Genomic DNA, 27,312 nt, shown 5'->3' with positions numbered 1-27,312 from the left:
CCTCTGTCCCCCCCCCCCGGTGTCTGAAATGAATAGCTTACCTATTTATTGTTGTAAGTTTCTGCTTAGTGTGAGATAGAGGGATCAGTTGGGGGGATGGCATTGTTTGGTTTGGGAAGTATTCTGTTGGTTGCATAGCAACAGGCTCCTGGAAACGGGAGTGGACGGTGTTGCCACTAGCAACCGTTGTTGCTCTGCAAACAATGTGGGCCAGTGCAAACAAGAGCCAAGACTGTGGGCTCCTGTTTTTAATTGAACATCTGTATGTGTTTTTCTTAGATTGAGCGCTGTTTAAGTTAGATTTGTCAGTGACAGATGTTTAAATATTGTCCAGATTTTCATACCAAATAGCAGGTATAAGTTTATAGTACTGCACGCTTAACTTTAAGAGGTCTAAAATTGACATGTTCCTAATTTCTCCCTTTCCCTCACAGCTTTTAAAACTCAGGTGACGCTTTAAAGCTGCAATATGTAACTTTTAGGGCGATCCTACCAAATTCACATAGAAATGTGTGTTATAGATCTTTCATTCTCATTGAAAGCAAGTCTAAGAAGCGGTAGATCTGTTCTATATGTGCTATTTCTATGCTACCCATTCTTAAGTTTCGTTTTTGTGTCTTTTACTTTCGGGTTTGTACACCAGCTTCAAACAGCTGAAAATACAATATTTTTGGTTATGGAAAATATATTTCGCAGCAGTTTAGATGGTACAATGGTTCTCTACACTATACTTGCTTGTTTTGTCATATAAAATGAAATTAAGCTAACTATTTGAATTTTAGCAACCAGGAAATGGTTTAACAGAGGGAAATTGGTCCGCTCACACAATTGTCTTAATTGCTCATTTGTGATTTGCTTGAGTGAAGACGAGCTAATTATTTCGGGGTTTGTGTGTGAAGTGGTCTCGGCTGTGAGGAGAATGTTTCTGTTATAAAGTGCAGCCCATTCACAGTTGGGTTCTGCAGTGGTTTGCTGGGGCTCCCGCAGTGTTCCTGCCGCTCATAGCAGCTGGTGGGGAATTTGTGTGGCTTTTAACCTTCATGGGGGGCTCAACTCATAGAGGCTTGGGGAGAAAGCCCTCTAACCAGCCTGTCTGCCTGCACTCTCTCCCTCCAGTCCAACGCATGGCGCCCTTCACCACTACTACCAAAACACCCACTTATTTGAGCTTTAAGCATGAAAACTTTAAAGGACAAAGCCTAGGTTTATGAGCCCCTACACCACCCCACCCCACTCCACTGCTCCCACTCCCTCCCTTCAGTGCATAATAACCGCGCTAAGGAAAGAAGTCCAAAGATAACTGCAGGGATTGTTATCAGTGTATTTATAACTCAACTGACACCCCACGGACAAATTCCTTCCTTTTGAAACATCTGGCCGCTGGAGCTTTAAATAAAAATGTTTTCCTTTTTAAAGATGTAGTCCGGGATCTTAAGCACTTAAACATTCTTAACATATCATACAAATTTTACAAACAAATACATATATTTTTTATGCACAATTTTAGGGGACCCGTTTTGGCTTGTGAGCACTACTTTCAAAACTACTGGCTGAATTTATCCAAAAGCTCTGGTGCATCACATTAACTTCTTCAGAAAATGCTAAATGAGTACTGTGATTATTTGCTTTTGTATTACAAGTTTGCCACAAGGAATAATGTGAGGAATAGACAAATAAAGGAGGATTGTCTGTCTATAGTCTGCTCTGGACCCTTACAGACGGGTGCTAATTTTGCCTCCTGTCTGACAAATACATATGAGAGGGACTAGAGGTGGCTGAAAGTGACAGAGGCTTTTTGTGACTGTTTCGAGAGGTTACATAGAGGACTTGGCTGTCTCCTCAAACAGTTTTATATTGAGTTTTATCCTGTGATTAATGGTTAGACAACGATTGACAAATGGCAGCCTAAAGTAATGGAAGAATTTCAACATCAGCTACACCATTTGGCTATAAGGCTATTACTCATCTAGACAGGAGTGTCTTTGCCAATCCTCCTGTGTGGAAAATGTCAGTGGCACACCAGCTCTGTGATAGTCCGTGCCAGGGTTTCCGTTAGGAAAATGTGGCGCCGGACATTTGACCGGCAGCATTTTAATGTACTGGACATTTGAGAAATTTACCGGACCCATATGCATTGGGTGCGTAACCGGATTAGGGCGTCCACCCACGGTGCTCAGAATGACAAATCACATTTAGATTATGGTAATTCACATTAACAGAACATGCAAGTCAAGGATGCAATGACTATTACCCAATTCTGATGCGCACTTTGAAGATGTTAGAATAACTGTCCACATTTACTTTTCCTCAGCTAACAAGACGAGGAAGGAACAGCAAAATCACTCTAGCCTATGTCAATCTACTATCCCCCATAGTAGAAAAGTGTACCTATTCTATTGGTCAGCTTGTTGAGAAAGAAATAGCATATTCCAAACAGACTCTGGGACAGTTGTGGGACGATAGATCCCAAAATCATCCAACCAGTAGGCCTAGGCAAAATGTTATTTATATTTTTTTGAAGCAATGTGTCTGATGCCACAGATCAGAACGTTTAGCTTAAAATGTTGAACTATTATTTCTTCACATTATAAGCGTAGCAATGTGCACACGGCAGTAGTCTACGTGTGAATTTGTTCCACAATGCAGTTAGCAGGAAATCCCTGTCGTCAAAAGCATGTGACAGAGATGAAAATATCCATTAGAAATGTTGAAAGAGGGGAGATCTAATATGCAACAACTAGCTTGGTTTTCTAATATGACTAGGATTGTGCCTTTGGCTACTGGGCAATGAAAGAAAATGTATGTCAAATAATTGCTTCCACGGATATGGTCTGATTTTGGCTAGGCTACTTTGAAGCAATGTAAGACATGCCTCATAATATGTAGTAAAACGTTAAGGTTTCAAACAATTAAGTATATGTTTTCAAAATGCATACGGCCTCCAGCTCATTGCAAAGTGGCTGATGAAGCCTGCCTTCCGTTGCCTATGCATTTGCTGTTTGAAATACTGTAACACGTGCCAATTTAATCCCTATAGACTGATAAGCATGACCAGTCAAATGGATTTACATGGACTAAAAAGCATTATTTTCGCAATGGGATTTTTTTCTTCTTCTCCTGATCAATTGGCCTGCACCAATTTTATTTATCGGCTTTTCAATTTTTTTATCGGCCAAAAGCCGTCTATTTCCGGCTAATGGAAACCCTGGTTCACGTCCATTGTTGTGAAAAATAGTACTTCACAATTCCGTTTGATTAGCCTAGGTATGGTGTTGCTCACAACTAATTGGGCGGCAGGTAGCTTAGTGGTTAAGAGCGTTGTGCCAGTAACCGAAAGGTCGCTGGTTCTAATCCCCGAGCCGACTAGGTGAAAAATCTGTCGATGTGCCCTTGAGCAAGGCACTTAACCCTAATTGCTCCTGTAAGTCGCTCTGGATAAGAGCGTCTGCTAAATGACTAAAATGTAATATGTAATTGTCCTCATGCCCTAATGTTAATATTTTTGTATTTGTCATCTGTCTTTCATTTGGTGTACAGCTCTGAAGAAATTTGCCACCAGAATCTTAGCAATCACAATGTATTTTACATTCACTCACTCTCTAACTCTACTCTCTCTTATGTGTAAAAACAGATTTTTAAAAATACTGAAATGTAAAGAGTTGGGGGTGTTTGAGCAAAGCTGAACAGCACCTGTTGCCTACCCACTAGCTTGATGATTAATGACTGTCTAATCAAACAGTCTTAAAAGCAGCCTGTTAATGGGCACTGTAAGCTATTCGTGCTTCAGGCAGTGTAGTACTGATCTAACAGGCAGCAAGCAAGCAAGCAGTGATACTGTTTACATATCAGCTTTGATTATGGTAGATGTGATAAAGCTTTGTGTATTATTATCCTGTGTAATGATGGGGCTTTTATAGCAGTAATTGTGTATATATATAGGGAGTGGTTATCAGTCTGTAAATTATTTTCCTTGTTGAGCATGTTTCTGGTATGGTGGCCTTGTTTAAAGGGGAAATCTGCAGTTGAAACAACAACAACAATGGGACACCCCGACACCGTTTTGGTAAAAAGCTGAGGAATGGGGCTAGATAAATGTAACCACTCTCAAATTCATAGGCAGGGCTATGGATGCAAGGACTGACCACCAATGAGATCCAAATTATAGTTTTAACCACGTTTTAACACTATACAGTGTTTGTTTACATTTACACTGTTTTTACAAACAATGGAATTAAAACAAGCTTATCATTTGGGTTCTGATGGAGTACGACAGTTGAACTAAGCTCATGAGGCATTTATACGTTTTATTCTTCAAGAATCAATAGGTATACATAATTAATTTTAAAAGTCCACAAATGGATGTAGCAATCGCATATTGCCCCTTTACGGCTGCTCCTCCTGGCCACTGATTGAGGATGAATAAGTAACGGAAGAGGCTTGTCCATGTCTGCTGACTGATTAGGCCTCATTTGTTTAGCTGCTGATCTTCTAGAGATGTGCTGCCTCCCTCCCTCCCTCCCGCAAAGACACCCAACCCTCCCTTGCTCTGTAGCCACACTCGAAAGTTCCTGTGCATGAGCTTTAAAAAGAAAAGAGGAAGGAGGGAGCAGCGGGGGGAGGGAGAAGAGTGGGGCAAGGGTTGAGGGTGGTCGTCATGGATTCCTCACCATAGCAACTGGCAAACGTTTACAAAGCATTAAAGAATTTCCTCATATCAGCTGGATTATTGGAGCCCCCAGAGAACGGCTCTCATTTGAAACAAATGCTGGATATCATCAGGACCCTGGCGGTGCTAGGAGCAGCACTGCCATTTTTTTGGAGAGGCTGTGGAAGTTTTTTTTCCTTAACCCCCTTGCAGTTCCATTCTTCCCTACAACCCCTCCCTCTCTTTCTCTCTCTAAAAGAGAGAGCCTTTGTGTCACTCCATTTTTAGCTCTCCTCACTCCCTTTTGCCATGCGGTGCACATTTTCACCCAATGTTAGTCAGAGTTTGGGGTACCAGTAAGTCCTGACAATACTCACAACAATGGTTTTCACCATAACTTTTCCACCTGCTTCCTTCCTAGCAGCTGGACTAATACTAAGTAGCAGTTTGCTGCTGGCTTTACCAGGGTTGTTAATATTCCAGTGATAAATGCCAGAGGTGAGGTGACTTGGACCCCCTTCATGGCAGCACATGTGCAGGCCTGGCTCTGAGTAGGGATGCATTCTGACTGTTCTCCTGTCCTGTCTGACAAGGCTGCGCGTCTTGACTATTCTCTTGTATGTCCTTGTGCTCAATCCCACTCCTCTTCCCTCTCTCCTCCTCCTCTCATCCCGCTCTGCCCTGTAGGGTCCCAGCATGCAGAGTTCAGAGGGAGGGTCCGATTCGACGTCCAGTGTGGCGCTGCGTACGTCCACCTCTACCCAGGCCCCTGTGGTGCAGCCCGTCCCAGCCTCACAACAGGTACACTACTACACAAAACCAGGCTGCACTCCCTCACATGCAGCGCAGTGGTCTATCTCACTCAACCACAACACTCTTCCTCACAGCACTCACCCCACTACTAACAACACAGAACTCTACATTTCACCTTTATTTAACCAGGTAAGCCAGTTGAGAACAAGTTCTCATTTACAACATTGACCTGGCCAAGATAAAGCAAAGCAGTGCGATAAAAACAACAGCACAGAGTTACATATGGGATAAACAAAACGTACAGTCAAAAACAAAAAATTTAAAATCTATCTACAGTGTGTGCAAATGTAGTAAGTTATGGAGGTAAGGCAATAAATAGGCCATAGTGCAAAATAATTACAATTTAGTATTAACACTGGAGTGATAAATGTGCAGAAGATGATGTGCAAATAGAGATACTGGGGTGCAAATTAGCAAAATAAATAACAATATGGGGATGAGGTAGTTGGGTGGGCTAATTACAGCTGGGCTGTGTACAGGTGCAGTGATCGGTAAGCTGCTCTGACAACTGATGCTTAAAGTTAGTGAGGGAGATAAGAGTCTCCAGCTTCAGAGATTTTTGCAGTTCGTTCCAGTCATTGGCAGCAGAGAACTGGAAGGAAGGAGATTTAACTTTGGATTGGAGATGCTTAATGTGAGTCTGGAAGGAGAGTTTACGGTCTAACCAGACACCTAGGTATTTGTAGTTGTCCACATATTCTAAGTCAGACCCGCCGAGAAGGTACGGTGGGATTCGAAATGGTCGGTGATCTGTTTGTTAACTTGGCTTTCAAATACTTTCGAAAGGCAGGGCAGGATGGATATAGGTCTTTAACAGTTTGAATCTAGGGAGTGTCACCCCCTTTTGAAGAGGGGGATGACCGTGGCAGCTTTCCAATCTCTGGGGATCTCAGACAATACGAAAGAGAGGTTGAACAGGCTAGTAATAGGGGTTGTGACAATTCCGTCGGCAAATTTTAGAAAGAAAGGGTCCAGATTGTCTAGTCCAGCTGATTTGTAGGGGTCCAGATTTTGCAGCTCTTTCAGAACATCAGCTGTCTGAATTTGGGTGAAGGAGAAGCAGGGGGGTCATGGGCAAGTTGCAGCGGAGGGTGCAGAGCTGGTGGCTGGGGTAGGGGTAGCCAGGTGTTTTTCCACATCAGAGTACTCGCTCACAAACATGATATTCTCCCAATGGGAGCCAAACCCCTCTCACACCCATGCACTGGGGAAGAGCAGCAGAATTCTCAAAAACCTGTTGATTTCATTAATAATGTATCATGACAGATTCCAGATTTATTACACTTCAGAGCAATCCTTTAATGTGAATGTATTTCCTGTATAGTAAGAACCACATACAGTGCCTTCAGAAAGTATTCACACCCCTTTACTGTTTCCACATTTTGTTGTTACAGCCTGAAGTTAAAATGGATTACATTTAGATTTTGTGTCACTGATCTACACACACAACACCCCATAATGCCAAAGTGGAATGCTTGTAGGAATTTTTCAAAATGTATACAAAATGAAAAACTGAAATGTCTTGAGTTAATAAGTATTCAACCCCTTTGTTATAGCAAGCCTAAATAAGTTCAGGAGTAAAAATGTACTTAACAAATCGCATAATAAATTGCATGGACTCATTCTGTGTTCAATAATAGTGGTTAACATTATTTCTTACATCTGTAAGGTCCCTCAATCGAGTAGTGAATTTCAAGCACAGATTCAACCACACAGACCAGGGAGGTTTTTACAATGCTTTGAAACAAAGGGCACCCACTGATTAATAAAATATAAAATAATTTAAAATATAGGCAGACGCTGAATATCCCTCTGAGCATGGTGAGTAGGCTTTGGATGGTGTATCAATACACCCAGTCACTACAAAGATACAGGCGTCCTTCCTAACTCAGTTGCTGGAGAGGAAGAAAACTGCTCAGGGATTTCACCATGAGGCCAATGGTGATTTTAAAACGGTTACAGAGTTTAATGGTTGTGATATGAGAACTGAGGATGGGTCAACAACATTGTAGTTACTCCACAATACTAACCTAAATGACAAAGTGAAAAGAAGGAAGCCTGTACAGAATAAAACTATTCCAAAACATGCATCCGGTTTGCATCAAGGCACATGGCAAAAAAGAAAAAAAATTGTCCTGAATAAAAAAGGGTTATGTTTGGGGCAAATTTTCAAACACGGTGGTGGCTGCATCATGTTATGGGTATACTTGTCATCAGAAAGGACTAGGGATTTTTTTTTTTGGATATAAAGAAACAGAATACAGCTAAGCATAGGCAAAATCCTAGAGGAAAACCTGGTTCAGTCTTCTTTCCAACAGACACTGGGAGATGACTTCACCTTTCAGCAGGACAATAACCTAAAACACAAGGCCAAATCTACACTGGAGTTGAAGAATTTTGAAAAGAATAATGGGCAAATATTGTACAATCCAGGTGTGCAAAGCTTTGAGACTTACCGAAAAAGTCTCACAGCTGTAATTGTTGCCAAAGGTGTTTCTAACACGTATTGGCTCAGGGGTATGAATACTTATCTAATCAAGATATATTAGTGTTTTATTTTTCATAAATGTAATAATTTTTCTTCCACTTTGACATGAGTATTTTGTGTAGATCGTTGACCAAAAATGACTATTTAATCCCACTTTGTAACACAACAAAATGTGGAAAAAGTCAAGGGGTGTGAATACTTTGAAGGCACCATAAATATATCAACAATAATATAATAATATGTCATTTAGCAGACGCTTTTATCCAAAGCGACTTACAGTCATGCGTGCATACATTTTTACGTATGCACGCAAGCATTAGCCTACATGTAGATAAAGGCATCATAAATAATTTGATACCATGTTGTTGTGTGTGATCAGGCAGGAGTTTCTGATTAGTACAAGTAGGACCTATAACCTTGTATTGCCACAGCTGTTCAACGTTCTGAGAAAAGGACATTGGTCGACGAGAGAATCCATAGAAACCAAGCAGTAAATATCCTTATGTTAATATTTTTGGATAGCGCATCATATTTGCCTTGACAGCTGGCTATGCTTGAGAGAAGCCAGTTCTGAACTGAAGGCCTATACTACACCGCAGTCTGCCACTGACATATCTCAGGCTTTTAGAGAAAACTAATGGTATTTATTTTTGTTGTCATGTAAACAAATCTCAATTTAACATTCCCCTAAAGAGGGAAACCAGGAGTGGTCATCAGCGACCGCCAAAGAAAAACGCTGGCCCCAAATAAACATACAGCTTTTATCCACTTGCTGCTTTCTGGACCCGGTTTTAGCCCTTGCTTTTTTCTCTTCTATTGTTACCTCTATGTCTGATAAACATGCCCCGCTTAAGAATCACAGAGTAAGAAACCAAACCAGTTCTTGGTTCTCTCCTGAATTGTCAGGTCTTTTTCTGCAAAAGAATTGGGCCTGGGCCTTGGCGAGGAAAACAGGTACTCCAGCTGATTGGCTGTTTTTTAGGCAATTGAGAAATAAATGTACTGCAGCTCTCAAAAAGGCAAAATCAAATTACTTCCTTAATGCTATGACAGATTCTGCAGGAGATCCTGCAAAATTCTGGAAAACCGTTAATTCACTGAAACGGGGGAATTCTGCTGTTTCTCTTCCTAAGCAAATTATCTCAGACTCCTGTATTCTAAGTGAAAAAAATGATATTTGTGATGCTTTTAATAAGCGTTTCATCTCTGCTGATTTTTTATTTGAAAAGAAAAGTGGCCATTGTGGTACTGGCCAGTTAGTTGATTTTTCGTCTTGCTTTTCAACCGTTACTCTGAAAAATGGTAACCCTGTTTTTAGTTTCCAGAAAATAACTGAAGCAGAGGTTCTAGCTGCCCTGTGTGCCATTGATACTAAGAAATCCTTAGGCGCTGACAATTTAGACCCGTACTTACTTAAGTGTGCTGCACCTATCATTGCTGGTTCAGTGACACACATTTTTAATCTAACATTAAGCACAGGAAATATCCCTAAGGTGTGGAAAGCAGCTTTTGTTCTGCCATTACATAAGGGAGGTGACGATAGTGATTTGGATAACTATCGACCCATCTCTAGGCTCCCTTGTCTGGCAAAGATCCTAGAATCTATAGTCAACAAACAGTTACAATATTTTCTTTCTGTTAACAGTATTTTTAGCACCAATCAATCTGGTTTTAGATCTAAACACAGTACCACATCGGCCACTATGCTTGTTGTAAATGATATTTCAAATGCCTTAGATGATAGAAAGCACTGTGCTGCGTTGTTTGTAGATTTGTCAAAAGCTTTTGACACAGTAGACCATGCTATCCTTTTGAGTAAGCTGTCATCTATAGGACTGGGCACTGATGCCTGTCGATGGTTTTATGACTATCTTAAAGATAGAACTCAGGCCGTCATGGTCGACGGGGTCAAGTCTGACCCCTTACAGTTACTTAAAGGGGTCCCTCAGGGTTCAATAATTGGCCCACTATTGTTCTCACTTTATATAAACAACATTGGTGATGATATCAGATAATGTAAATTCCATTTATATGCTGATGTCACAGTGATGTACTCTATTGCTCCAACAGCGGACCAAGCTTTAATGCAGTTGGAGTCTGATTTTAGGATACTACAGGGGTCTCTTTTACAGCTTAAACTTGTTTTAAACGCTAAGAAAACAAATGTCATGTTTTTTTCTAGGTCTAAACTCTCAATTAGAAACACTTTTGTAATCACTAGCTTGGATGGTACTCAAATCAAACAGGTCTCTGCATATAAATACTTAGGGGTATGGTTAGATGATAGGCTTTCTTTTAAAAAACATGTTACTGAATTGGGAAAAAAGCTCAAATTCAAGATAGGGTTCCTTTACAGAAACAGGGCTTGTCTGTCCTCCGTAAATAGAAAACAAATTGTGCAGGCTACTTTTATGTCCGTTTTAGATTATGGTGATATTATCTATATGCATGCATCGGCAAACACATTAAAACCACTGGATGCTATTTACCATTGTGCACTCAGGTTTATCACAGGTGATAGTTACAAAACTCATCACTGTTTCCTATATCAACATGTGGGTTGGGCCTCTCTATCTGTGAGGCGAGAGCAACATGCTCTCTTGTTTATTTATAAAGCACCTCCATATATATCATCATTAATTTCCACTAGATATATTAATTTTAAAACCAGATCACAGATGTGGATTACATTAGAGACTCCTGTGGTCTCCACAGAGTTGGGTAGGACTGCCTTCAGTTCCTTTGCACCTTATTTATGGAACAAACCACAGATCCAGCTTAAGTTAGACACTCTGGTGTCCCTTGCCCATTTTAAAAATGTTATGGAGGATCAATATGATGTTGTCTGTGATTGTTTCTGTTGAATTGTGTTTTTGTTTTGTATGTTTGAAATGTTCTTGTCTGTATGTCTAAAACTGTACATGTCAACATGTTTACACAGGGCACAGCCGTAAAAGAGATCCAGGTCTCAGTCTGTTTTTCCCTGTTAAAATAAAGATTACAAAAAAACAAACAAAAAAAAATGTGTGGGTCGCCTGTAATTACTGAAAGCCTAGAATGGGCCGACACAAAAATGTGTTTGCTGCACTGCTGCTGGATTGGATAGCATCATCTTTCCCACCAGCATTCACTTCATATTTGTGTTGAAGTTGACAGAAGAAAGGTTTTGCACAAGCCACAATGCACATAAGGAAGGATATTATATCAAAAGTCATGTAGAAAATCCAGTCAAATTCCCTGTTTCTTCTGTGATTCTCTGATGCTCTTTAGGGGCTTAGGGATTGTAGTTGAATATTTTTTTTCTAAATAGGCATAGTCTGTGTGTGGGCATTTTATGTGCTTACCAATAATGGTGCGTTTCCTCTCCCTCCAGAGGGTGCTGGTTCAGGCCACAGGATCGGCCCAGAAGGGAGCGCAGGTGCAGCAGCTGTCAGTCCCTCGGGTGCAACAGGTCCCTCAGCAGGTACACACTGTCTCCTCCTCACCCCTCCTTCCTTCTCCCCAGCACCCAGGACACTCAGTCAGTCTAGCTTTAGCCACATGCACAGAGCATGGCTCCATTCACAGTAGCATCAGACATATTGATACCGATTACATTCTCCACTGTATTGTAAGCTTTCTTTCTGGAATGGTATGGGTTTCTAACTGTTAGATCTCAATTAGATGTGCTTCAAGTGCTCAGCAGGGATTTTCTTTTTTCACAGTTTGACACTTTGGTCTCACTGCCACCTACTGACAGCACTGCGTTAAGATATGATCAAGATTATGATTATGCAAGACATGAGTTACATTGAAGGTTTCTTCTGATTCATAACAAGCATAGATATCCTATCTAATTTCAAGGAATGAGAAACAGCCTAGAGGTGGATACTCCCTCTTGATAATAGTGCTCAAAGGTTGATTCATGGGTTTCTCTCTCTCTCTGCATAGGTTCAGCAGGTCCAGCATGTTTATCCCTCCCAGGTTCAATATGTAGGAGAGGGGGGAGAGGCAGTTTACACTAATGGAACCATGTAAGTACTGCAGTGCTCTTCATTTAAGGCAAAGGAACGTGTTCCAGACACCTTTAAAATGCTTCTAAATAGAATACCATTAAAGCTAATAGAACACTTAATGTGAGATTGTATATGTGTAATTAGGGTTGCAAAGCTACCGGTAATTTACCAAAGTTACTGGAATCTTCATTAATTCTGGTAATTAAAACCCTTTCCTGCAGTCAAATGACCAAATCGGCCCTCTAGTGGCCTCATGGGTGGAATGTTATTAATATTTTTCATAATTAATCAACATTATTTCAATAAACCCACCGAAAATCCAGTGTTACTATGTCAAAAAAGTCTGGTAGCACAACCGATTGGCAAACGTACTGCAAATTGAGAAATAAGAATCTATACTATGAAACAAAGATAAATAATATATAGAATGATAGTAAAAAGTTTTGGAGCACCTTAAATTACATTTTGGGCAAAAAGGCAAACTCCGCTCCATCATTCATTGAATCAGATGACTCATTCATTACAAAACCCACTGATATTGCCAACTACTTTAATGATTTTTTTTGCATTGGCAAGATTATCAAATTTAGGTGTAACATGCCAGCAACAAACGCTGACACTACACATCCAAGTCTCTCTGACAAAATTATGAAAGACAAGCATTGTAATTTAGAATTCCGTAAAGTCGGTGTGGAAGAGGTGAAATAATTGTTGTCTATCAACAATTACAAGCCACCGGGGTCTGACAACTTGGATGGAAAATGAGAATAATAGCGGATGATATTGACACTCCTATTTGTCATATCTTCAATTTAAGCCTAGTAGAAAGTAGGCCTGGAGGGAAGCAAAAGTCATTCCGCTACCTAAGAATAGTAAAGCCCCCTTTACTGACTCAAATAGCCAACCAATCAGCCTGTTACCAACCCTTAGTAAACTTTTGGGAAAAATTGTGTTTGACAACATACAATGCTATTTTACAGTAAACTATTTGACAACAGACTTTCAGCACGCTTATAGGGAAGGACATTCAACAAGCACAGCACAAATGACTGATGATTGCCTGAGAGAAATTGATGATAAAAAGATTGTGGGGACTGTTTTGTTAGACTTCAGTGCGGCTTTTGACATTATCAATCATAGTATGCTGCTGGAAAAACGTATGTGTTATGGCTTTACACCCCCTACTATATTGTGGATAAAGAGTTACCTGTCTAACAGAACACAGAGGGTGTTCTTTAATGGAAGCCTCTCCAACATAATCCAGGTAGAATCAGGAATTCCCCAGGGCAGCTGTCTAGGCCCCTTACTTTTTTCAATCTTTACTAATGAGTAAAGCCAGTGTGTCTATGTATGCGGATGACTCAACACTATACACATCAGCTACTGAAATGACTGCAACACTTAACATAAGCTGCAGTTAGTTTCAGAATGGGTGGCAAAGTTTCAGAATGGGTGGCAAGGAATAAGTTAGTCCTAAATATTAAAAAAACTAAAAGCATTGTATTTGGGACAAATCATTCACTAAACCCTAAACCTCAACTAAACCTTGTAATGAATAATGTGGAAATTGAGCAAGTTGAGGTGACTAAACTGCTTGGAGTAATCCTGGATTGTAAACTGTCATGGTCAAAACATGTTCATACAACAGTAGCTAAGATGGGGAGAAGTCTGTCCATAATAAAGCGCTGCTCTGCCTTCTTAACAACACTATCAACAAGGCAGGTCCTACAGGCCCTAGTTTTGTCGCACCTGGACTACTGTTCAGTCGTGTGGTCAGGTGCCACAAAGAGGGACTTAGGAAAATTACAATTGACTCAGAACAGGGCAGCACGGCTGGCCTTAAATGTGCATGGGGCGTTAACATTAATTATATGCAATCTCTCATGACTCAAAGTGGAGGAGAGATTGACTTCATCACTACTTGTTTTTGTAAGAAGTGTTGACAAGCTGAATGCACCAAGCTGTCTGTTTAAACTACTAGCACACAGCTCGGCCACCCATGCATACCCCACAAGACATGCCACCAGAGGTCTCTTCACAATCCCCAAGTCCAGAACGGACTATGGAAGGCGCACAGTACTACATAGAGCCATGACTACATGGAACTCTATTCCACATCAGGTAACTGATGCAAGCAGTAGAATCATTTAATCCAATTGGATGATAACTTGTTTTTAACTAGGACAGAGGAATTTATAACTTATTTTTTCAGACATAACATAGGTACAGCACAAATCCCCTTATTGTATGGGACACCTTTAAATGTGCCTTTAGAGGCCATGCAATTCAGTACTCATCTCGAAAACAAAATCAATTTAGGTCAAAAGAGTCCACACTAACAAAGGAAATAGAAGGTCTAACCGAACAGATAGATAGCAATAAAAACTGTAACATAGAGGCTCAGAATAAATTAGAGGAAAAAAATAAATAAATGGAGAAACTTATTCAAGAAAGATCAAGTGTAATATATTATAAAAATTAAGCAAACTGGATGGAATATGGGGAAGAATGCACAGTTCTTTTTTAATCTTCAACATAGGAATGCTACCTAAAATAATTTATTGAAACTGGTTACAAATGACGGAGTCACCCATGATTCACCAAATGATATTTTGAAGGAGGAAACAAAGTATTTTAAGCATATGTTTTCGTTTCAGTCGCCTCCATTTTCTCTAACTGAAGCAAATTGTAGAGATTTTTTCCCTATTGATAATGTAAAATTAATAGCCATACAGAAAGACTCATGTGAAGGTGAAATTACAGAGGAGGAACTTCTGGATGCAATTAAAGACTAAAGTCCGGGAAAACTCCAGGGTTGGATGGCATACCAGTCGAGGTATACCAAACCTTTTTTGATATACACAGAGGACCGTTATTAGCATGTTTTAACCACTCCTATGTAAATGGTAGATTATCCGACACTCAAGAAGGTCTGATTTCATTATTACTGAAACAGGATACTAGTGGAAAATATAAAGATCCAGTCCATTAAAAAAATTGGCGGCCCCTTACACTTCAGTGTTGTGATGCAAAAATTATAGCAAAATGTATAGCACATTATTCATTCTAATCAGACAGGTTTTTTACATGGGGCGATACATTGGAGATAATATAAGGCAAGTACTGGAAACAATAGAACATTGAAAAATCTGGGAAACCAGGCCTACTATTAATAGCAGACTTCGAAAAGGCATTTGATAAAGTACAACTGGGGTTTATATATAAATGCCTGGAGCATTTCAATTTTGGACAATCTCTTATAAATTGGGTTAAAATCATGTATAGTAACCCTAGGTGTAAAATAGTAAATAATGGCTATTTCTCAGAAAGTTTTAAACTGTCAAGAGGAGTGAAATGAGGTTGTCCACTATCGGCATATCTATTTATTATTGCCATCGAGATGTTAGCTATTAAAATCAGATCCAACAATAATATCAAGGGATTAGAAATCCAGGGCTTAAAAACGAAGGTGTCATTGTACGCTGATGATTCATGTTTTCTTTTACAGTGGGGAAAAAAAAGTATTTAGTCAGCCACCAATTGTGCAAGTTCTCCAACTTAAAAAGATGAGAGAGGCCTGTAATTTTCATCATAGGTACACGTCAACTATGACAGACACATTGAGATTTTTTTTCTCCAGAAAATCGCATTGTAGGATTTTTAATGAATTTATTTGCAAATTATGGTGGAAAATAAGTATTTGGTCACCTACAAACAAGCAAGATTTCTGGCTCTCACAGACCTGTAACTTCTTCTTTAAGAGGCTCCTCTGTCCTCCACTCGTTACCTGTATTAATGGCACCTGTTTGAACTTGTTATCAGTATAAAAGACACCTGTCCACAACCTCAAACAGTCACACTCCAAACTCCACTATGGCCAAGTCCAAAGAGCTGTCAAAGGACACTAGAACAAAATTGTAGACCTGCACCAGGCTGGGAAGACTGAATCTGCAATAGGTAAGCAGCTTGGTTTGAAGAAATCAACTGTGGGAGCAATTATTAGGAAATGGAAGACATACAAGACCACTGATAATCTCCCTCGATCTGGGGCTCCACGCAAGATCTCACCCCGTGGGGTCAAAATGATCACAAGAACGGTGAACAAAAATCCCAGAACCACACGGGGGGACCGAGTGAATGACCTGCAGAGAGCTGGGACCAAAGTAACAAAGCCTACCATCAGTAACACACTACGCCGCCAGGGACTCAAATCCTGCAGTGCCAGACGTGTCCCCCTGCTTAAGCCAGTACATGTCCAGGCCCGTCTGAAGTTTGCTAGAGTGCATTTGGATGATCCAGAAGAGGATTGGGAGAATGTCATATGGTCAGATGAAACCAAAATAGAACTTTTTGGTAAAAACTCAACTCGTCGTGTTTGGAGGACAAAGAATGCTGAGTTGTTTTGTTATTGACCAAATACTTATTTTCCACCATAATTTGCAAATAAATTCATAAAAAATCCTACAATGTGATTTTCTGGAGAAAAAAAATCTAAATGTGTCTGTCATAGTTGACGTGTACCTATGATGAAAATTACAGGCCTCTCTCATCTTTTTAAGTGGGAGAACTTGCACAATTGGTGGCTGACTAAATACTTTTTTCCCCCACTGTAAAATCCTTAAAAGATACCAAATTCTGGTAGTTTACTGGTAAACTTTGAACGTTTCCAGTAATATACAGTGCCTTCCACATTGTGTTGTGTTACAGCCTGAATTCAAAATTGATTCACATTTTTTTTCTCACCCATCTACACACAATACCCCATAATGATAAAGTGAAAACATGTTTTTAGAAAATGTGGCAAATTTATTGAAAATGAAATACACATATCTAATTTACATAAGTATTCACACCCCTGAGTCAATACTTTGTAGAAGCACCTTTGGCAGTGATTACAGTTGAGTCTTTCAACGCCAGGGTTGTGGGTTCGATTCCCACGGGGGGGCAGTATGATTATTATTTTAATTTTTTATGTATGCACTCACTAACTGTAAGTCGCTCTGGATAAGAGTGTCTGCTAAATGACTAAAATGTAAATGAATCTAACGGTTTCTTGTTGTATTTGTTGCAATTTAATCAATTAATGTTACCACACTATTTTGTTAATGTAGGCCTATGAAGCACTGTTGGCCAACTGGTACAATATTAGGCCTATGTTATTACAATCTAGTGAAAACTACATTAGCTTTAGCCCTTTGACCGAAAGATGCAGTTTAGTCCTTTTCTCTTTGAAGGTTGTGGGCGTTTTTTTACTTTATGATAACCCTCTTATTGTGGGGATTTTGTCAGAGGGAACAAAGTCTACATATCTGATTCTCCGCTAATCAAATAGATAAGCAGTAGCGGAGATTCAGCACCATGGACAGCACTGCGGTTGATCAATTGCCCGCGAATCTAAACCCGCCGTGAATTATGTGCCAATCTAAGGTAGGCTTACATGAAAGAAAAGAGAAAACCGCACACTGCTCTTGCTAGTATCACTGTTCTTTATTAAGCTACGTATCGGTCTCAAAGCCTTTGTCACTTATGTAGACATTGCTCCACCCACATCCGTTCAGTGCATCGAATGGGGTTGGAGTCAAGGACAAATAAAAATGTGTTACCAAATATAACAATGTGCATTTCATAAATATTCAAATAAAGTATGTACATAAAACATATTAAACACGTCTGTAAAACCACAATGAGGACATCGACCTATCAAGCAAGTTTTCATAAATCATTGGGTACAGTTCAGGATAAAAACATCAGAGTAGGCTGAAGTGGTTTTAATGACAAGGCATTAGTTCATGTTAGGGTTGAATATTTTCCCGGTATTTTACAAATGTTCCATCCCAAGAATAAATCACTTTTCTCCTGGGTCACCCGGTATTTTCCGCCAAAACCGGAAGTGTCATTCAAAAGTATAATAAAGCATATAAATATGTCTGGATTTGATTAGAGCTTTGATCAGCATGAAAATTCAAACTTGATGCTACCTGAGCCTGATGAGCCATATATTAAATACATTTTATGAGCCCTACATTAACGACATTTGATGAGCCCAAACCCAAAAAAGCCAAAATGATTGTGCCATTATCCAATACATATATGATATAGGCTACTGCACATTTCGCACTACAGAAAAACACAAAAGCACATAGATGTAGCTAGCTATATGCTCTCTTGGGTAAATAAATGAAACTAGCTCCAGTAGGCTAATCTTTTTGAGTGTGAACTGTATTACTTTATTGTATTACAGTGGGGGGGAGAAGTATTTAGTCAGCCACCAATTGTGCAAGTTCTCCCACTTAAAAAGATGAGAGAGGCCTGTAATTTTCATCATATGTACACGTCAACTATGACAGACAAAATGAGAAAAAAAATCCAGAAAATCACATTGTAGGATTTTTTTATGAATTTATTTGCAAATTATGGTGGAAAATAAGTATTTGGTCAATAACAAAAGTTTCTCAATACTTTGTTATATACCCTTTGTTGGCAATGACACAGGTCAAACGTTTTCTGTAAGTCTTCACAAGGTTTTCACACACTGTTGCTGGTATTTTGGCCCATTCCTCCATGTTGATCTCCTCTAGAGCAGTGATGTTTTGGGGCTGTCGCTGGGCAACACGGACTTTCAACTCCCTCCAAAGATTTTCTATGGGGTTGAGATCTGGAGACTGGCTAGGCCACTCCAGGACCTTGAAATGCTTCTTACGAAGCCACTCCTTCGTTGCCCGGGCGGTGTGTTTGGGATCATTGTCATGCTGAAAGACCCAGCCACGTTTCATCTTCAATGCCCTTGCTGATGGAAGGAGGTTTTCACTCAAAATCTCACGATACATGGCCCCATTCATTCTTTCCTTTACACGGATCAGTCGTCCTGGTCCCTTTGCAGAAAAACAGCCCCAAAGCATGATGTTTCCATCCCCATGCTTCACAGTAGGTATGGTGTTCTTTGGATGCAACTCAGCATTCTTTGTCCTCCAAACACGACGTGTTGAGTTTTTACCAAAAAGTTATATTTTGGTTTCATCTGACCATATGACATTCTCCCAATCCTCTTCTGGATCATCCAAATGCACTCTAGCAAACTTCAGACGGGCCTGGACATGTACTGGCTTAAGCAGGGGGACACGTCTGGCACTGCAGGATTTGAGTCCCTGGCGGCGTAGTGTGTTACTGATGGTAGGCTTTGTTACTTTGGTCCCAGCTCTCTGCAGGTCATTCACTCGGTCCCCCCGTGTGGTTCTGGGATTTTTGCTCACCGTTCTTGTGATCATTTTGACCCCACGGGGTGAGATCTTGCGTGGAGCCCCAGATCGAGGGAGATTATCAGTGGTCTTTTATGTCTTCCATTTCCTAATAATTGCTCCCACAGTTGATTTCTTCAAACCAAGCTGCTTACCTATTGCAGATTCAGTCTTCCCAGCCTGGTGCAGGTCTACAATTTTGTTTCTGGTGTCCTTTGACAGCTCTTTGGTCTTGGCCATAGTGGAGTTTGGAGTGTGACTGTTTGAGGTTGTGGACAGGTGTCTTTTATACTGATAACAAGTTCAAACAGGTGCCATTAATACAGGTAACGAGTGGAGGACAGAGGAGCCTCTTAAAGAAGAAGTTACAGGTCTGTGAGAGCCAGAAATCTTGCTTGTTTGTAGGTGACCAAATACTTATTTTCCACCATAATTTGCAAATAAATTCATTACAAATCCTACAATGTGATTTTTTGGATTTTCTTTTCTCAATTTGTCTGTCATAGTTGACGTGTACATATGATGAAAATTACAGGCCTCTCTCATCTTTTTAAGTGGGAGAACTTGCACAATTGGTGGCTGACTAAATACTTTTTTTCCCCACTGTATATGGACTGGAATTACGCATGTCGTTCAAACCATGATAAAGCAAACAAGAACATGCGATTCTGGGGCAGCACATGCGGCCTACAAAGTTACACGTGTAGGCTAGCGAATTTGATTTTAATTTTGAAATATAAAAGGGCTTTCGGAAAGTATTTAGACCCCTTGACTTTTCCCACATTTTGTTACGTTACAGCCTTATTCTAAAATGGATTCAATTGTTTTTTCCCCCTCATCAATCTACACACAATACCCCATAATGACAAAGCAAAAACGGGTTTTTAGCAAATGTATAAAATAAAAAAAAACGGAAATATTACATTTACATAAGTATTCAGACCCTTTACTTAGTACTTTGTTGAAGCACCTTTGGCAGCGATTACAGCCTCGAGTCATCTTGGGTATGACGCTACAAGCTTGGCACACCTGTATTTGGGGAGTTTCTCCCATTCTTCTCTGCAGATCCTCTCAAGCTCTATCTGGTTGGATAGGGAGCGTCACTGCACAGCTATTTTCAGGTCTCTCCAGAGATGTTGGATTGGGTTAAAGTCCAGGCTCTGGCTGGGCCACTCAAGGACATTCAGAGACTTGTACCGAAGCCACTCCTGCACTGTCTTGGCTGTGTGCTTATGGTCGTTGTCCTGTTGGAAGGTGAACCTTCACCCCAGTCTGAGATCCTGAGCGCTCTGGAGAAGGTTTTCATCAAGGATCTCTCTGTACTTTGCTCCGTTCATCTTTCTCTCGATCCTGACTAGTCTCCCAGTCCCTGCCGCTGAAAAACATCCCCACAGCATGATGCGTCCACCACCATGCTTCACCGTAGGGATAGTGCCTCGTTTCCTACAGACGTGACGCTTGGCATTCAGGCCAAAGAGTTCAATCTTGGTTTCATCAGACCAGATAATCTTATTTCTTATGGTCAGAGTCCTTTAGGTGCCTTTTGGAAAACTCCAAGTGGGCTGTCATGTGCCTACTACTGAAGAGTGGCTTTCGTCTACCATAAAGGCCTGATTGGTGGAGTGCTGCAGAGATGGTTGTTCTTCTGGAAGGTTCTCCCATCTCCACAGAGGAACTCTGGAGCGCTGTCAGAGTGACCATCAGGTTCTTGGTCACTTCCCTGACCAAGACCCTTCGCCTCCGATTGCTCAGTTTGGCCGGGGGGGCAGCTCTAGGAAGAGTCTTGGTGGTTCTAAACTTCTTCCATTTAAGAATGATTTTTATTTGGTACTCTTCCCCAGATCTGTGCCTCGACAGCATCCTATCTTGGAGCTCTATGGACATCTTGGCTTGGTTTTTGCTCTGACGTGCACTGTCATCTGTGGGACCTTTTTATAGACAGGTGTGTGCCTTTCCAAATCATGTCCAATCAATTGAATTTACCACAGGTGGACTCAAATCAAGTTGTAGAAACATCTCAAGGATGATCAATGGAATCAGGATGCACCTGAGCTCAATTTTGAGTCTCATAGCAAAGGGTCTGAATACTTATGTAAATGAGGTATTTCTGTTTTTAAAAATGAGCATAAATGGCCTAAAAGTTATTTTCACTTTGTCATTATGGGGTATTGTTTGTAGATTGATGAGGAAATTTTTTTATTTAATCCATTTCAGAATAAGGCTGTAATGTAACAAAATGTGGAAAAAGTGAAGGGGTCTGAATACTTTCCGAATGTACTGTATATAGCCTACCTTTCATAATATTTCTCTCTATTGTTGCTTCATTCCTTCCTCTCTTTCAACAGTTAAATGAAATACGTTTTGTTGTCCTATCATTCTAATGACCTCCTTCAATAATATAGGACTAGAATTAGATGCAGAAAGCTTTCACTTCTCTTCATGAAGGTTGAATGGTTGTGGGTCTGAATAAATAACTGCTATAGCCTACTTTTCCTCCTTTTCCATCTTTCAAATAAGTTAGTATTGTGGAGTAACTACAATGTTGTTGATCCATCCACAGTTTTCTCCTATCACAGCCATTAAACTGTTTTAAAGTCACAATTGGCCTCATGTTGAAATCCCTGATCGGTTTCCTTCCTCTCCGGCAACTGAGTTAGGAAGGACGCCTGTATCTTTGTAGTGACTGGGTGTATTGATACACCATCCAAAGTGTAATTAATAACTTCACCATGCTTAAAGGGATATTCAAGGGATATTTTTTTTTTACCCATCTACCAATAGGTGCCCTTCTTTGTGAGGCATTGGAACACCTCCCTGGTTGAATCTGTGTTTTGAAATTCTCTACTTGACTGAGGGACCTTACAGATAATTGTATGTGTGGGGTACAGAGATGAGGTAGTCATTCTAAAATCATGTTAAACACTATGATTGCACACAGAGTGAGTCCATGCGACTTATTATGTGACATGTTAAGCACATTTTTACTACTGAACTAATTTTTGACTTGCCATAACAAAGGGCTAGAATACTTATTGACTCAAGACATTTCAGATTTTAATTTGAAAATTAAAAATAAACAAATTTCCACTTTGATATTATGGGGTATTGTATGTAGGCCAGTGACCAAAAAAATCTAAATTTAAGCCATTTAAAATTCTGTCTGTAACACAACAAAATGAGGAAAAATTCAAGGCACAGTACCCTCTCTTTGCAACCCTAAGGTAATACTATAATAGAAACATAAGCTAAGTGATGTAATGTTACAGTATGTGATTGTTTCACTCTGTATAGATCTGTCATGCCTTTACCTTATGGCACCTCTCTCCCCAGCCGGACAGCCTACTCCTATAACCCTGAGGCCCAGCTGTATGGACAAGGTAGTGGAGGAGCCTACTTTGACTCTCAGGGTGGGGGTGCCCAGGTCACCACGGTGGTCTCTTCGGCCGGCGGCGGGCCGCCCCACGGTATGGTGGGCATCACCATGGATGTGGGCGGCAGTCAGATCATCTCTGGCGGCAGCACCTACCTGATCCACGGCGGGGGCATGGATGGGGGTCGCCACCACGCCTCACACTCCTCCCGCTCCTCCTCTGCTATGGTGAGCACCTTGGATGGGTTACATATACTCTGTGTCCTTGTTGGCTGTTTGTTAGGATTTAGTAGGGAGAATGATGTTTCCAGTCCAGTAGGTTTCTCAGTGAAATTATTGTGATGTGACTATGTAAATCCATCAAACATTATGGAATAGTAGAGGCACCAACAATTGAGAAATTAATGCCCATTTCTGAGAGTCAGTAATTCCAAATCATTATATACACGAGGGATGGTTTATGGTTGCCATTACTAAACAGCTTTTTAAGCTGCTGAGCCTCAGGGAAACCTGAGTATGGGATGGGCCTCAACCTCCCCAGTGCCCCATGGCGTTACGGGAAGAGCAGGACAGGGGACGCAGGGCGCAGGCTGGCTTAAATAATTCAGTGCTGCCTTGTTTTAGAGTTTTTCACAGGCACTTGAGCGCCCTGCGAAACAAAGCAACCCCTCGGCCTCATTACCATTTGGCCAACAGCCCTTGGGAGCCTTTTTAAAGCCTTGGAACGATGCCTGCTCTTTTTCTTCTCAGGTTTGGCCACTATACCACGCATCTTTCTGTGGGTGTCTTTTCTCTCCCCCCCCCTCTTTAAAGCAAACCCAGCCCCTGGTTTTATCATTCACTATGCCCACTAGTTTAACCTCTTTCTATTTTCTCTAGTCCATGATACTGCAGAAAAGTATCTAAATGATCTGGTAAATTCATTGAAATGGTTCCTTTGGGATAACAAACGGAAAGAAAAGAGGGGGATTATATGGAAATCTATATCTCCTGTAAGATGTATTTTGTATTAGGCCAGTCCTTGTCTTGAATTGGTTGCAACAGTGACCGACCGTTACATATAACTAGTCATGTTTTGCATTGTGTGATGATTTTTTTTGGGGGGGAAAGGTGGAATTTGTCAACTCATTGTCATTGAGCATGGTGTTAACGTGGCCCTGTTTGCGGAGCTATTTGCATAGTGTCAAACCAGGAAGGCCTTCAGTCAGCAGCTTAACCCCTTGAGACCCCCTCATTTGCATGCTTTTGTCAGCCAATAATGAATTTGGCCGCAACACTGACTGACTGAGTGTAATAGAAATGCAGAGATCTGGCTGCAGCTAACCGTCTTATTTCCTTTCTGTTTAGTGATTTTGTTTTCCCTGTCTACCCCCCTTCACCTCAACTCCTCTCTCCCTCTCTTTTTCGTTTCCCTCCTTTTTTGCTTCCTCACATTTAATACTTTTTTTTGCATGCTCCTTTTTTTTCTTTAGCTTGAAATGGCGATTGAAAACCTCCAAAAGTCTGAAGGGATTGCAACTCACAAAAGCAGCCTGCTCAACAGCCATGTAAGTCAACCAGGAACTTTCTTTGAAAAGGACTAGAAAGGCCCGCCTTTGTCTCCCTGGCTGTGGGCTACACTACCACTTGTCACTGTGGTCTCTTCTCTTACTGCTGAAGGGACCATACTGACAGACTTCTGCTAATGCTAGCCTTACTGTGCTGTGGCCCAAAACACTACATTGTCGTCTGACCATAGGCTTTCCTTGCATTTGCTGCCATTTGTTGCTCAACCACAACTTGTTGATTGGGAGACTTGCTGCTGGCTGGGCTTGCCTTGGCCATGTTTTGACAGAAGCTATGCATATTTAACCTCTTGCGTTTTCAGATTCCACATGATGACCGCTATGTGATTGTTATAGCCACACAACGCCCTCCCCCCTTTTCAACTGTCAGGGAACCAGACACACGCACACATGCACAAGCGAATCAAGACACACACTCACTATTTGTCAACAATTACATGTTGTATAATGTGAGCCGGCGTGTTGGCAACAGCGACACACATCTCCATAATAACAGAGTGCTATGGTAATGAGATGCAGTACTACTTGACTACTTTACCAGAGCTGCCATTTAAACCAGCTATTTCATTGGACGCTAGGGGATTCTTCTCCATTCCCGCTCTTAACCCTTGGTCACCTATCTAGAATCTCTATATTATCAAGCAGCTCCTGACAGCTTATATTATTGTCATCAAGTGTCTAGTCCACTTCATGCTGTGTCTGCCACACTCAGTCTGGCCACCCTGTAAATAGAGATAAATATCCATGCCCACAGCTTGTATTTATTTTCCAACTGCCGATCATCATCCTTTTACCTCTCCACCATTCACCATCCACACAGACAGGGAAGTCCTCTCTATTGGAGAATAGGGCGAGCAGGGTTCTATATTGCTCTAGTCCACAGGTATAATATGTGGTCTTCTGATGAGGCAATGAATGAGCAATTATCACGTCAAATACACTCATTCACCCCCCCGACAATTTTAAGCCAACATCTACATTCTCTCCCTCATGTTTAAACTCACTAAACAGGTGTGTGTGTGTGTGTACGTGTACCTGTGTGTGTTTCTGCTCTCCTTTGATGTGATAATAGAAGGCAGTGCTCTCCCTCTGGTTGGGCAGACAGCTGCAGGATGGTGGTACTGCAGAGGAGGCTGGTAGGAGGAGCTATAGGAGGACAAGCTCATTGTAATGGCTGGAATGGAAGGAAATGGAACAGAGGCAAACACGTGGTTTCAATATATTTGATGTGTTTGATACCGTTCCATTGATTCCATTCCAGCTATTACAATGAGCCCGTCCTCCTATAGCTCCTCCCACCAGCCTCCTCTGAGGTACTGTAAGGATCAGAGTGCAGCAGTAGGTGGGACTGACGGTGTGTCTCTGTGCTGGGTGTGTGTGTAGCTGCAGTGGCTGCTGGATAACTATGAGACAGCGGAGGGAGTGAGCCTGCCCCGGAGCTCCCTCTACAACCACTACTTGCGCCACTGTCAGGAGCAGAAACTGGACCCGGTCAACGCTGCCTCCTTCGGGAAACTCATCCGCTCCGTCTTCATGGGCCTCAGGACCCGCCGCCTCGGCACTAGGTATGACCATGATGGAGATGAAGAGCAGGTGTAGGATCATGTTAATGATGGATTGGAATGATTGATTGATGATGGTGATAGTATTTATTCTGATGATGATAACACCGATTTACAAAATGTCCTTATTAACCCCCGATGTTCCTGTTTGTTCCAGGGGCAACTCCAAGTACCACTACTACGGCATCAGACTGAAGCCAGACTCACCACTCAACAGACTGCAAGAGGACTCTCAGTACATGGCCATGAGACAGCAACCCATGCACCAGAAACAGAGGTGAACCCTCCCGCTCACATCCTCCACCTCTTCTCTCTTATCTGTCCATACTGTCTGCCAAAGCTTTGATCCAGTTCCTTTTGATATTTTTTAAACATTTGACTTCATGTCCCCTGCCTCTGCCCACATGACTTTTGTAGATTTTGAAATGCTTCTCTGCAATTGAGTGAAACGCTGCACTCGTCCTCATTTCAGAGACATGGTTTATTTAACCTCACACCTGCCTTTATTCTCCACCCTCTTCTCCTCTCCTCGTTTGTGCTTCCTCTCCTCTCCCAGTCATCCTTTAGTTCTTCCCAGCCCCACCCAACATAGCTGTGCTGCCCTCTCCCCTTTCCGCAGGTTCAAGCCCCTCCAGAAGGTGGATGGCATGGGGGACAGCCTGTCAGGAGGCTCCCAGCACTCAGCCAGCACCCCAGAGCAGTCTGTGGCAGCCCAGAGCCAGCACCACCAGCAGTACATCGGTAAGGAGCCACACTGACAGAGCATCAGGTCCCCTGTACCAAAACAGAGCTCGCATTAATGCCATAGTTTGTGAACACTGAGGATAAAACCGTAATGATGAAGGGCTTTTAGACTGCTTGCATGGCAGCCTAGGGTAGGGCCAGCCCAGTTTAATCACTGGATGCAAGATTTAATTATGTCGCTTCACAGTATTATTAAACACCTCTTTGTCGTTGTTTGGGATTTGACTGTGTCATCGTGTCCGCAGATGTGTCTCATGTCCTGCCCCCGTTCCCCACCCCTGACATGGGCACCCAGCCCCTCCCCGAGCGCATCAACATGAACGACGTGAAGAAGCTGCAGAACCTGTACAGGGACCACTGTGAGGTACGTACGACACAGCGTACGACACAGCGTACGACACAGCGTACGACACAGCGTACGACACAGCGTACGACACAGCGTACGACACAGCGCCAACTAGCTGCAAACTGCACTGCTCTGGTGTGGTCTGTTCTGGTGCCGCAGGCGCTGCCAGCGAGAGCGAGAGACTGCAGCCCTCAACAGGTGTCCTGTCCTAGTCGACGGCACTGCAAATTTGATGAAATTATGTATGGGGGAAGCAACATTTCAGAGCTGGTGCTAGTTGGTGCTAGAACATCCTTAGTTACTGTTGAATGTGACTGAAGAGAATACCAACTCCCTGGATGGGATACAGTGATGAGTGAGGGGGTGAAATGTTTAATGTACATTTTTGGGGGACTTTCCAAGCTACAGAGAGAGAAGAAAGGGAGAGAGCCCTGAAAAGCTTCATTAAAGCACTGAAGCCGTGGGTTTATCATATTATCTGTGGCCTCCCTTTGTCCAGCCACACCACGCTCCTTTTGTTCCAGTCTCCTTTCATCTCAGCTCAGCTTT

At 41.6% G+C, this 27,312-nt stretch overlaps 1 protein-coding gene across 2 annotated transcripts in view; it reads left to right on the top strand.

The window, feature by feature from the left end:
- The window catches only part of LOC121540296 (DNA-binding protein RFX2), a 56,718-nt gene that overhangs the window by 18,949 nt on the left and 10,457 nt on the right, over positions 1 to 27,312 (top strand). Inside the window, exons 2-10 of one of the 2 annotated variants that reach the window (XM_041849064.2) lie at positions 5,333 to 5,446; positions 11,320 to 11,409; positions 11,877 to 11,959; positions 22,507 to 22,774; positions 24,019 to 24,093; positions 25,495 to 25,676; positions 25,831 to 25,950; positions 26,293 to 26,414; positions 26,663 to 26,781. In XM_041849064.2, coding sequence (XP_041704998.1) covers positions 5,342 to 5,446; positions 11,320 to 11,409; positions 11,877 to 11,959; positions 22,507 to 22,774; positions 24,019 to 24,093; positions 25,495 to 25,676; positions 25,831 to 25,950; positions 26,293 to 26,414; positions 26,663 to 26,781 — 1,164 coding nt within the window. In that variant the 5' untranslated portion in view covers positions 5,333 to 5,341. Of the gene's footprint in view, positions 1 to 5,332; positions 5,447 to 11,319; positions 11,410 to 11,876; positions 11,960 to 22,506; positions 22,775 to 24,018; positions 24,094 to 25,494; positions 25,677 to 25,830; positions 25,951 to 26,229; positions 26,415 to 26,662; positions 26,782 to 27,312 lie in introns of both variants that reach the window. The other variant, XM_041849063.2, reaches the window with a different exon arrangement.

This window comes from Coregonus clupeaformis, chromosome 26, assembly GCF_020615455.1.
Source record: "Coregonus clupeaformis isolate EN_2021a chromosome 26, ASM2061545v1, whole genome shotgun sequence".
Taxonomy (NCBI): Eukaryota; Metazoa; Chordata; class Actinopteri; order Salmoniformes; family Salmonidae; genus Coregonus; species Coregonus clupeaformis.
Note: the sequence above shows the minus strand (reverse complement) of the source record. Positions and strands in the feature narration are given on the sequence as shown.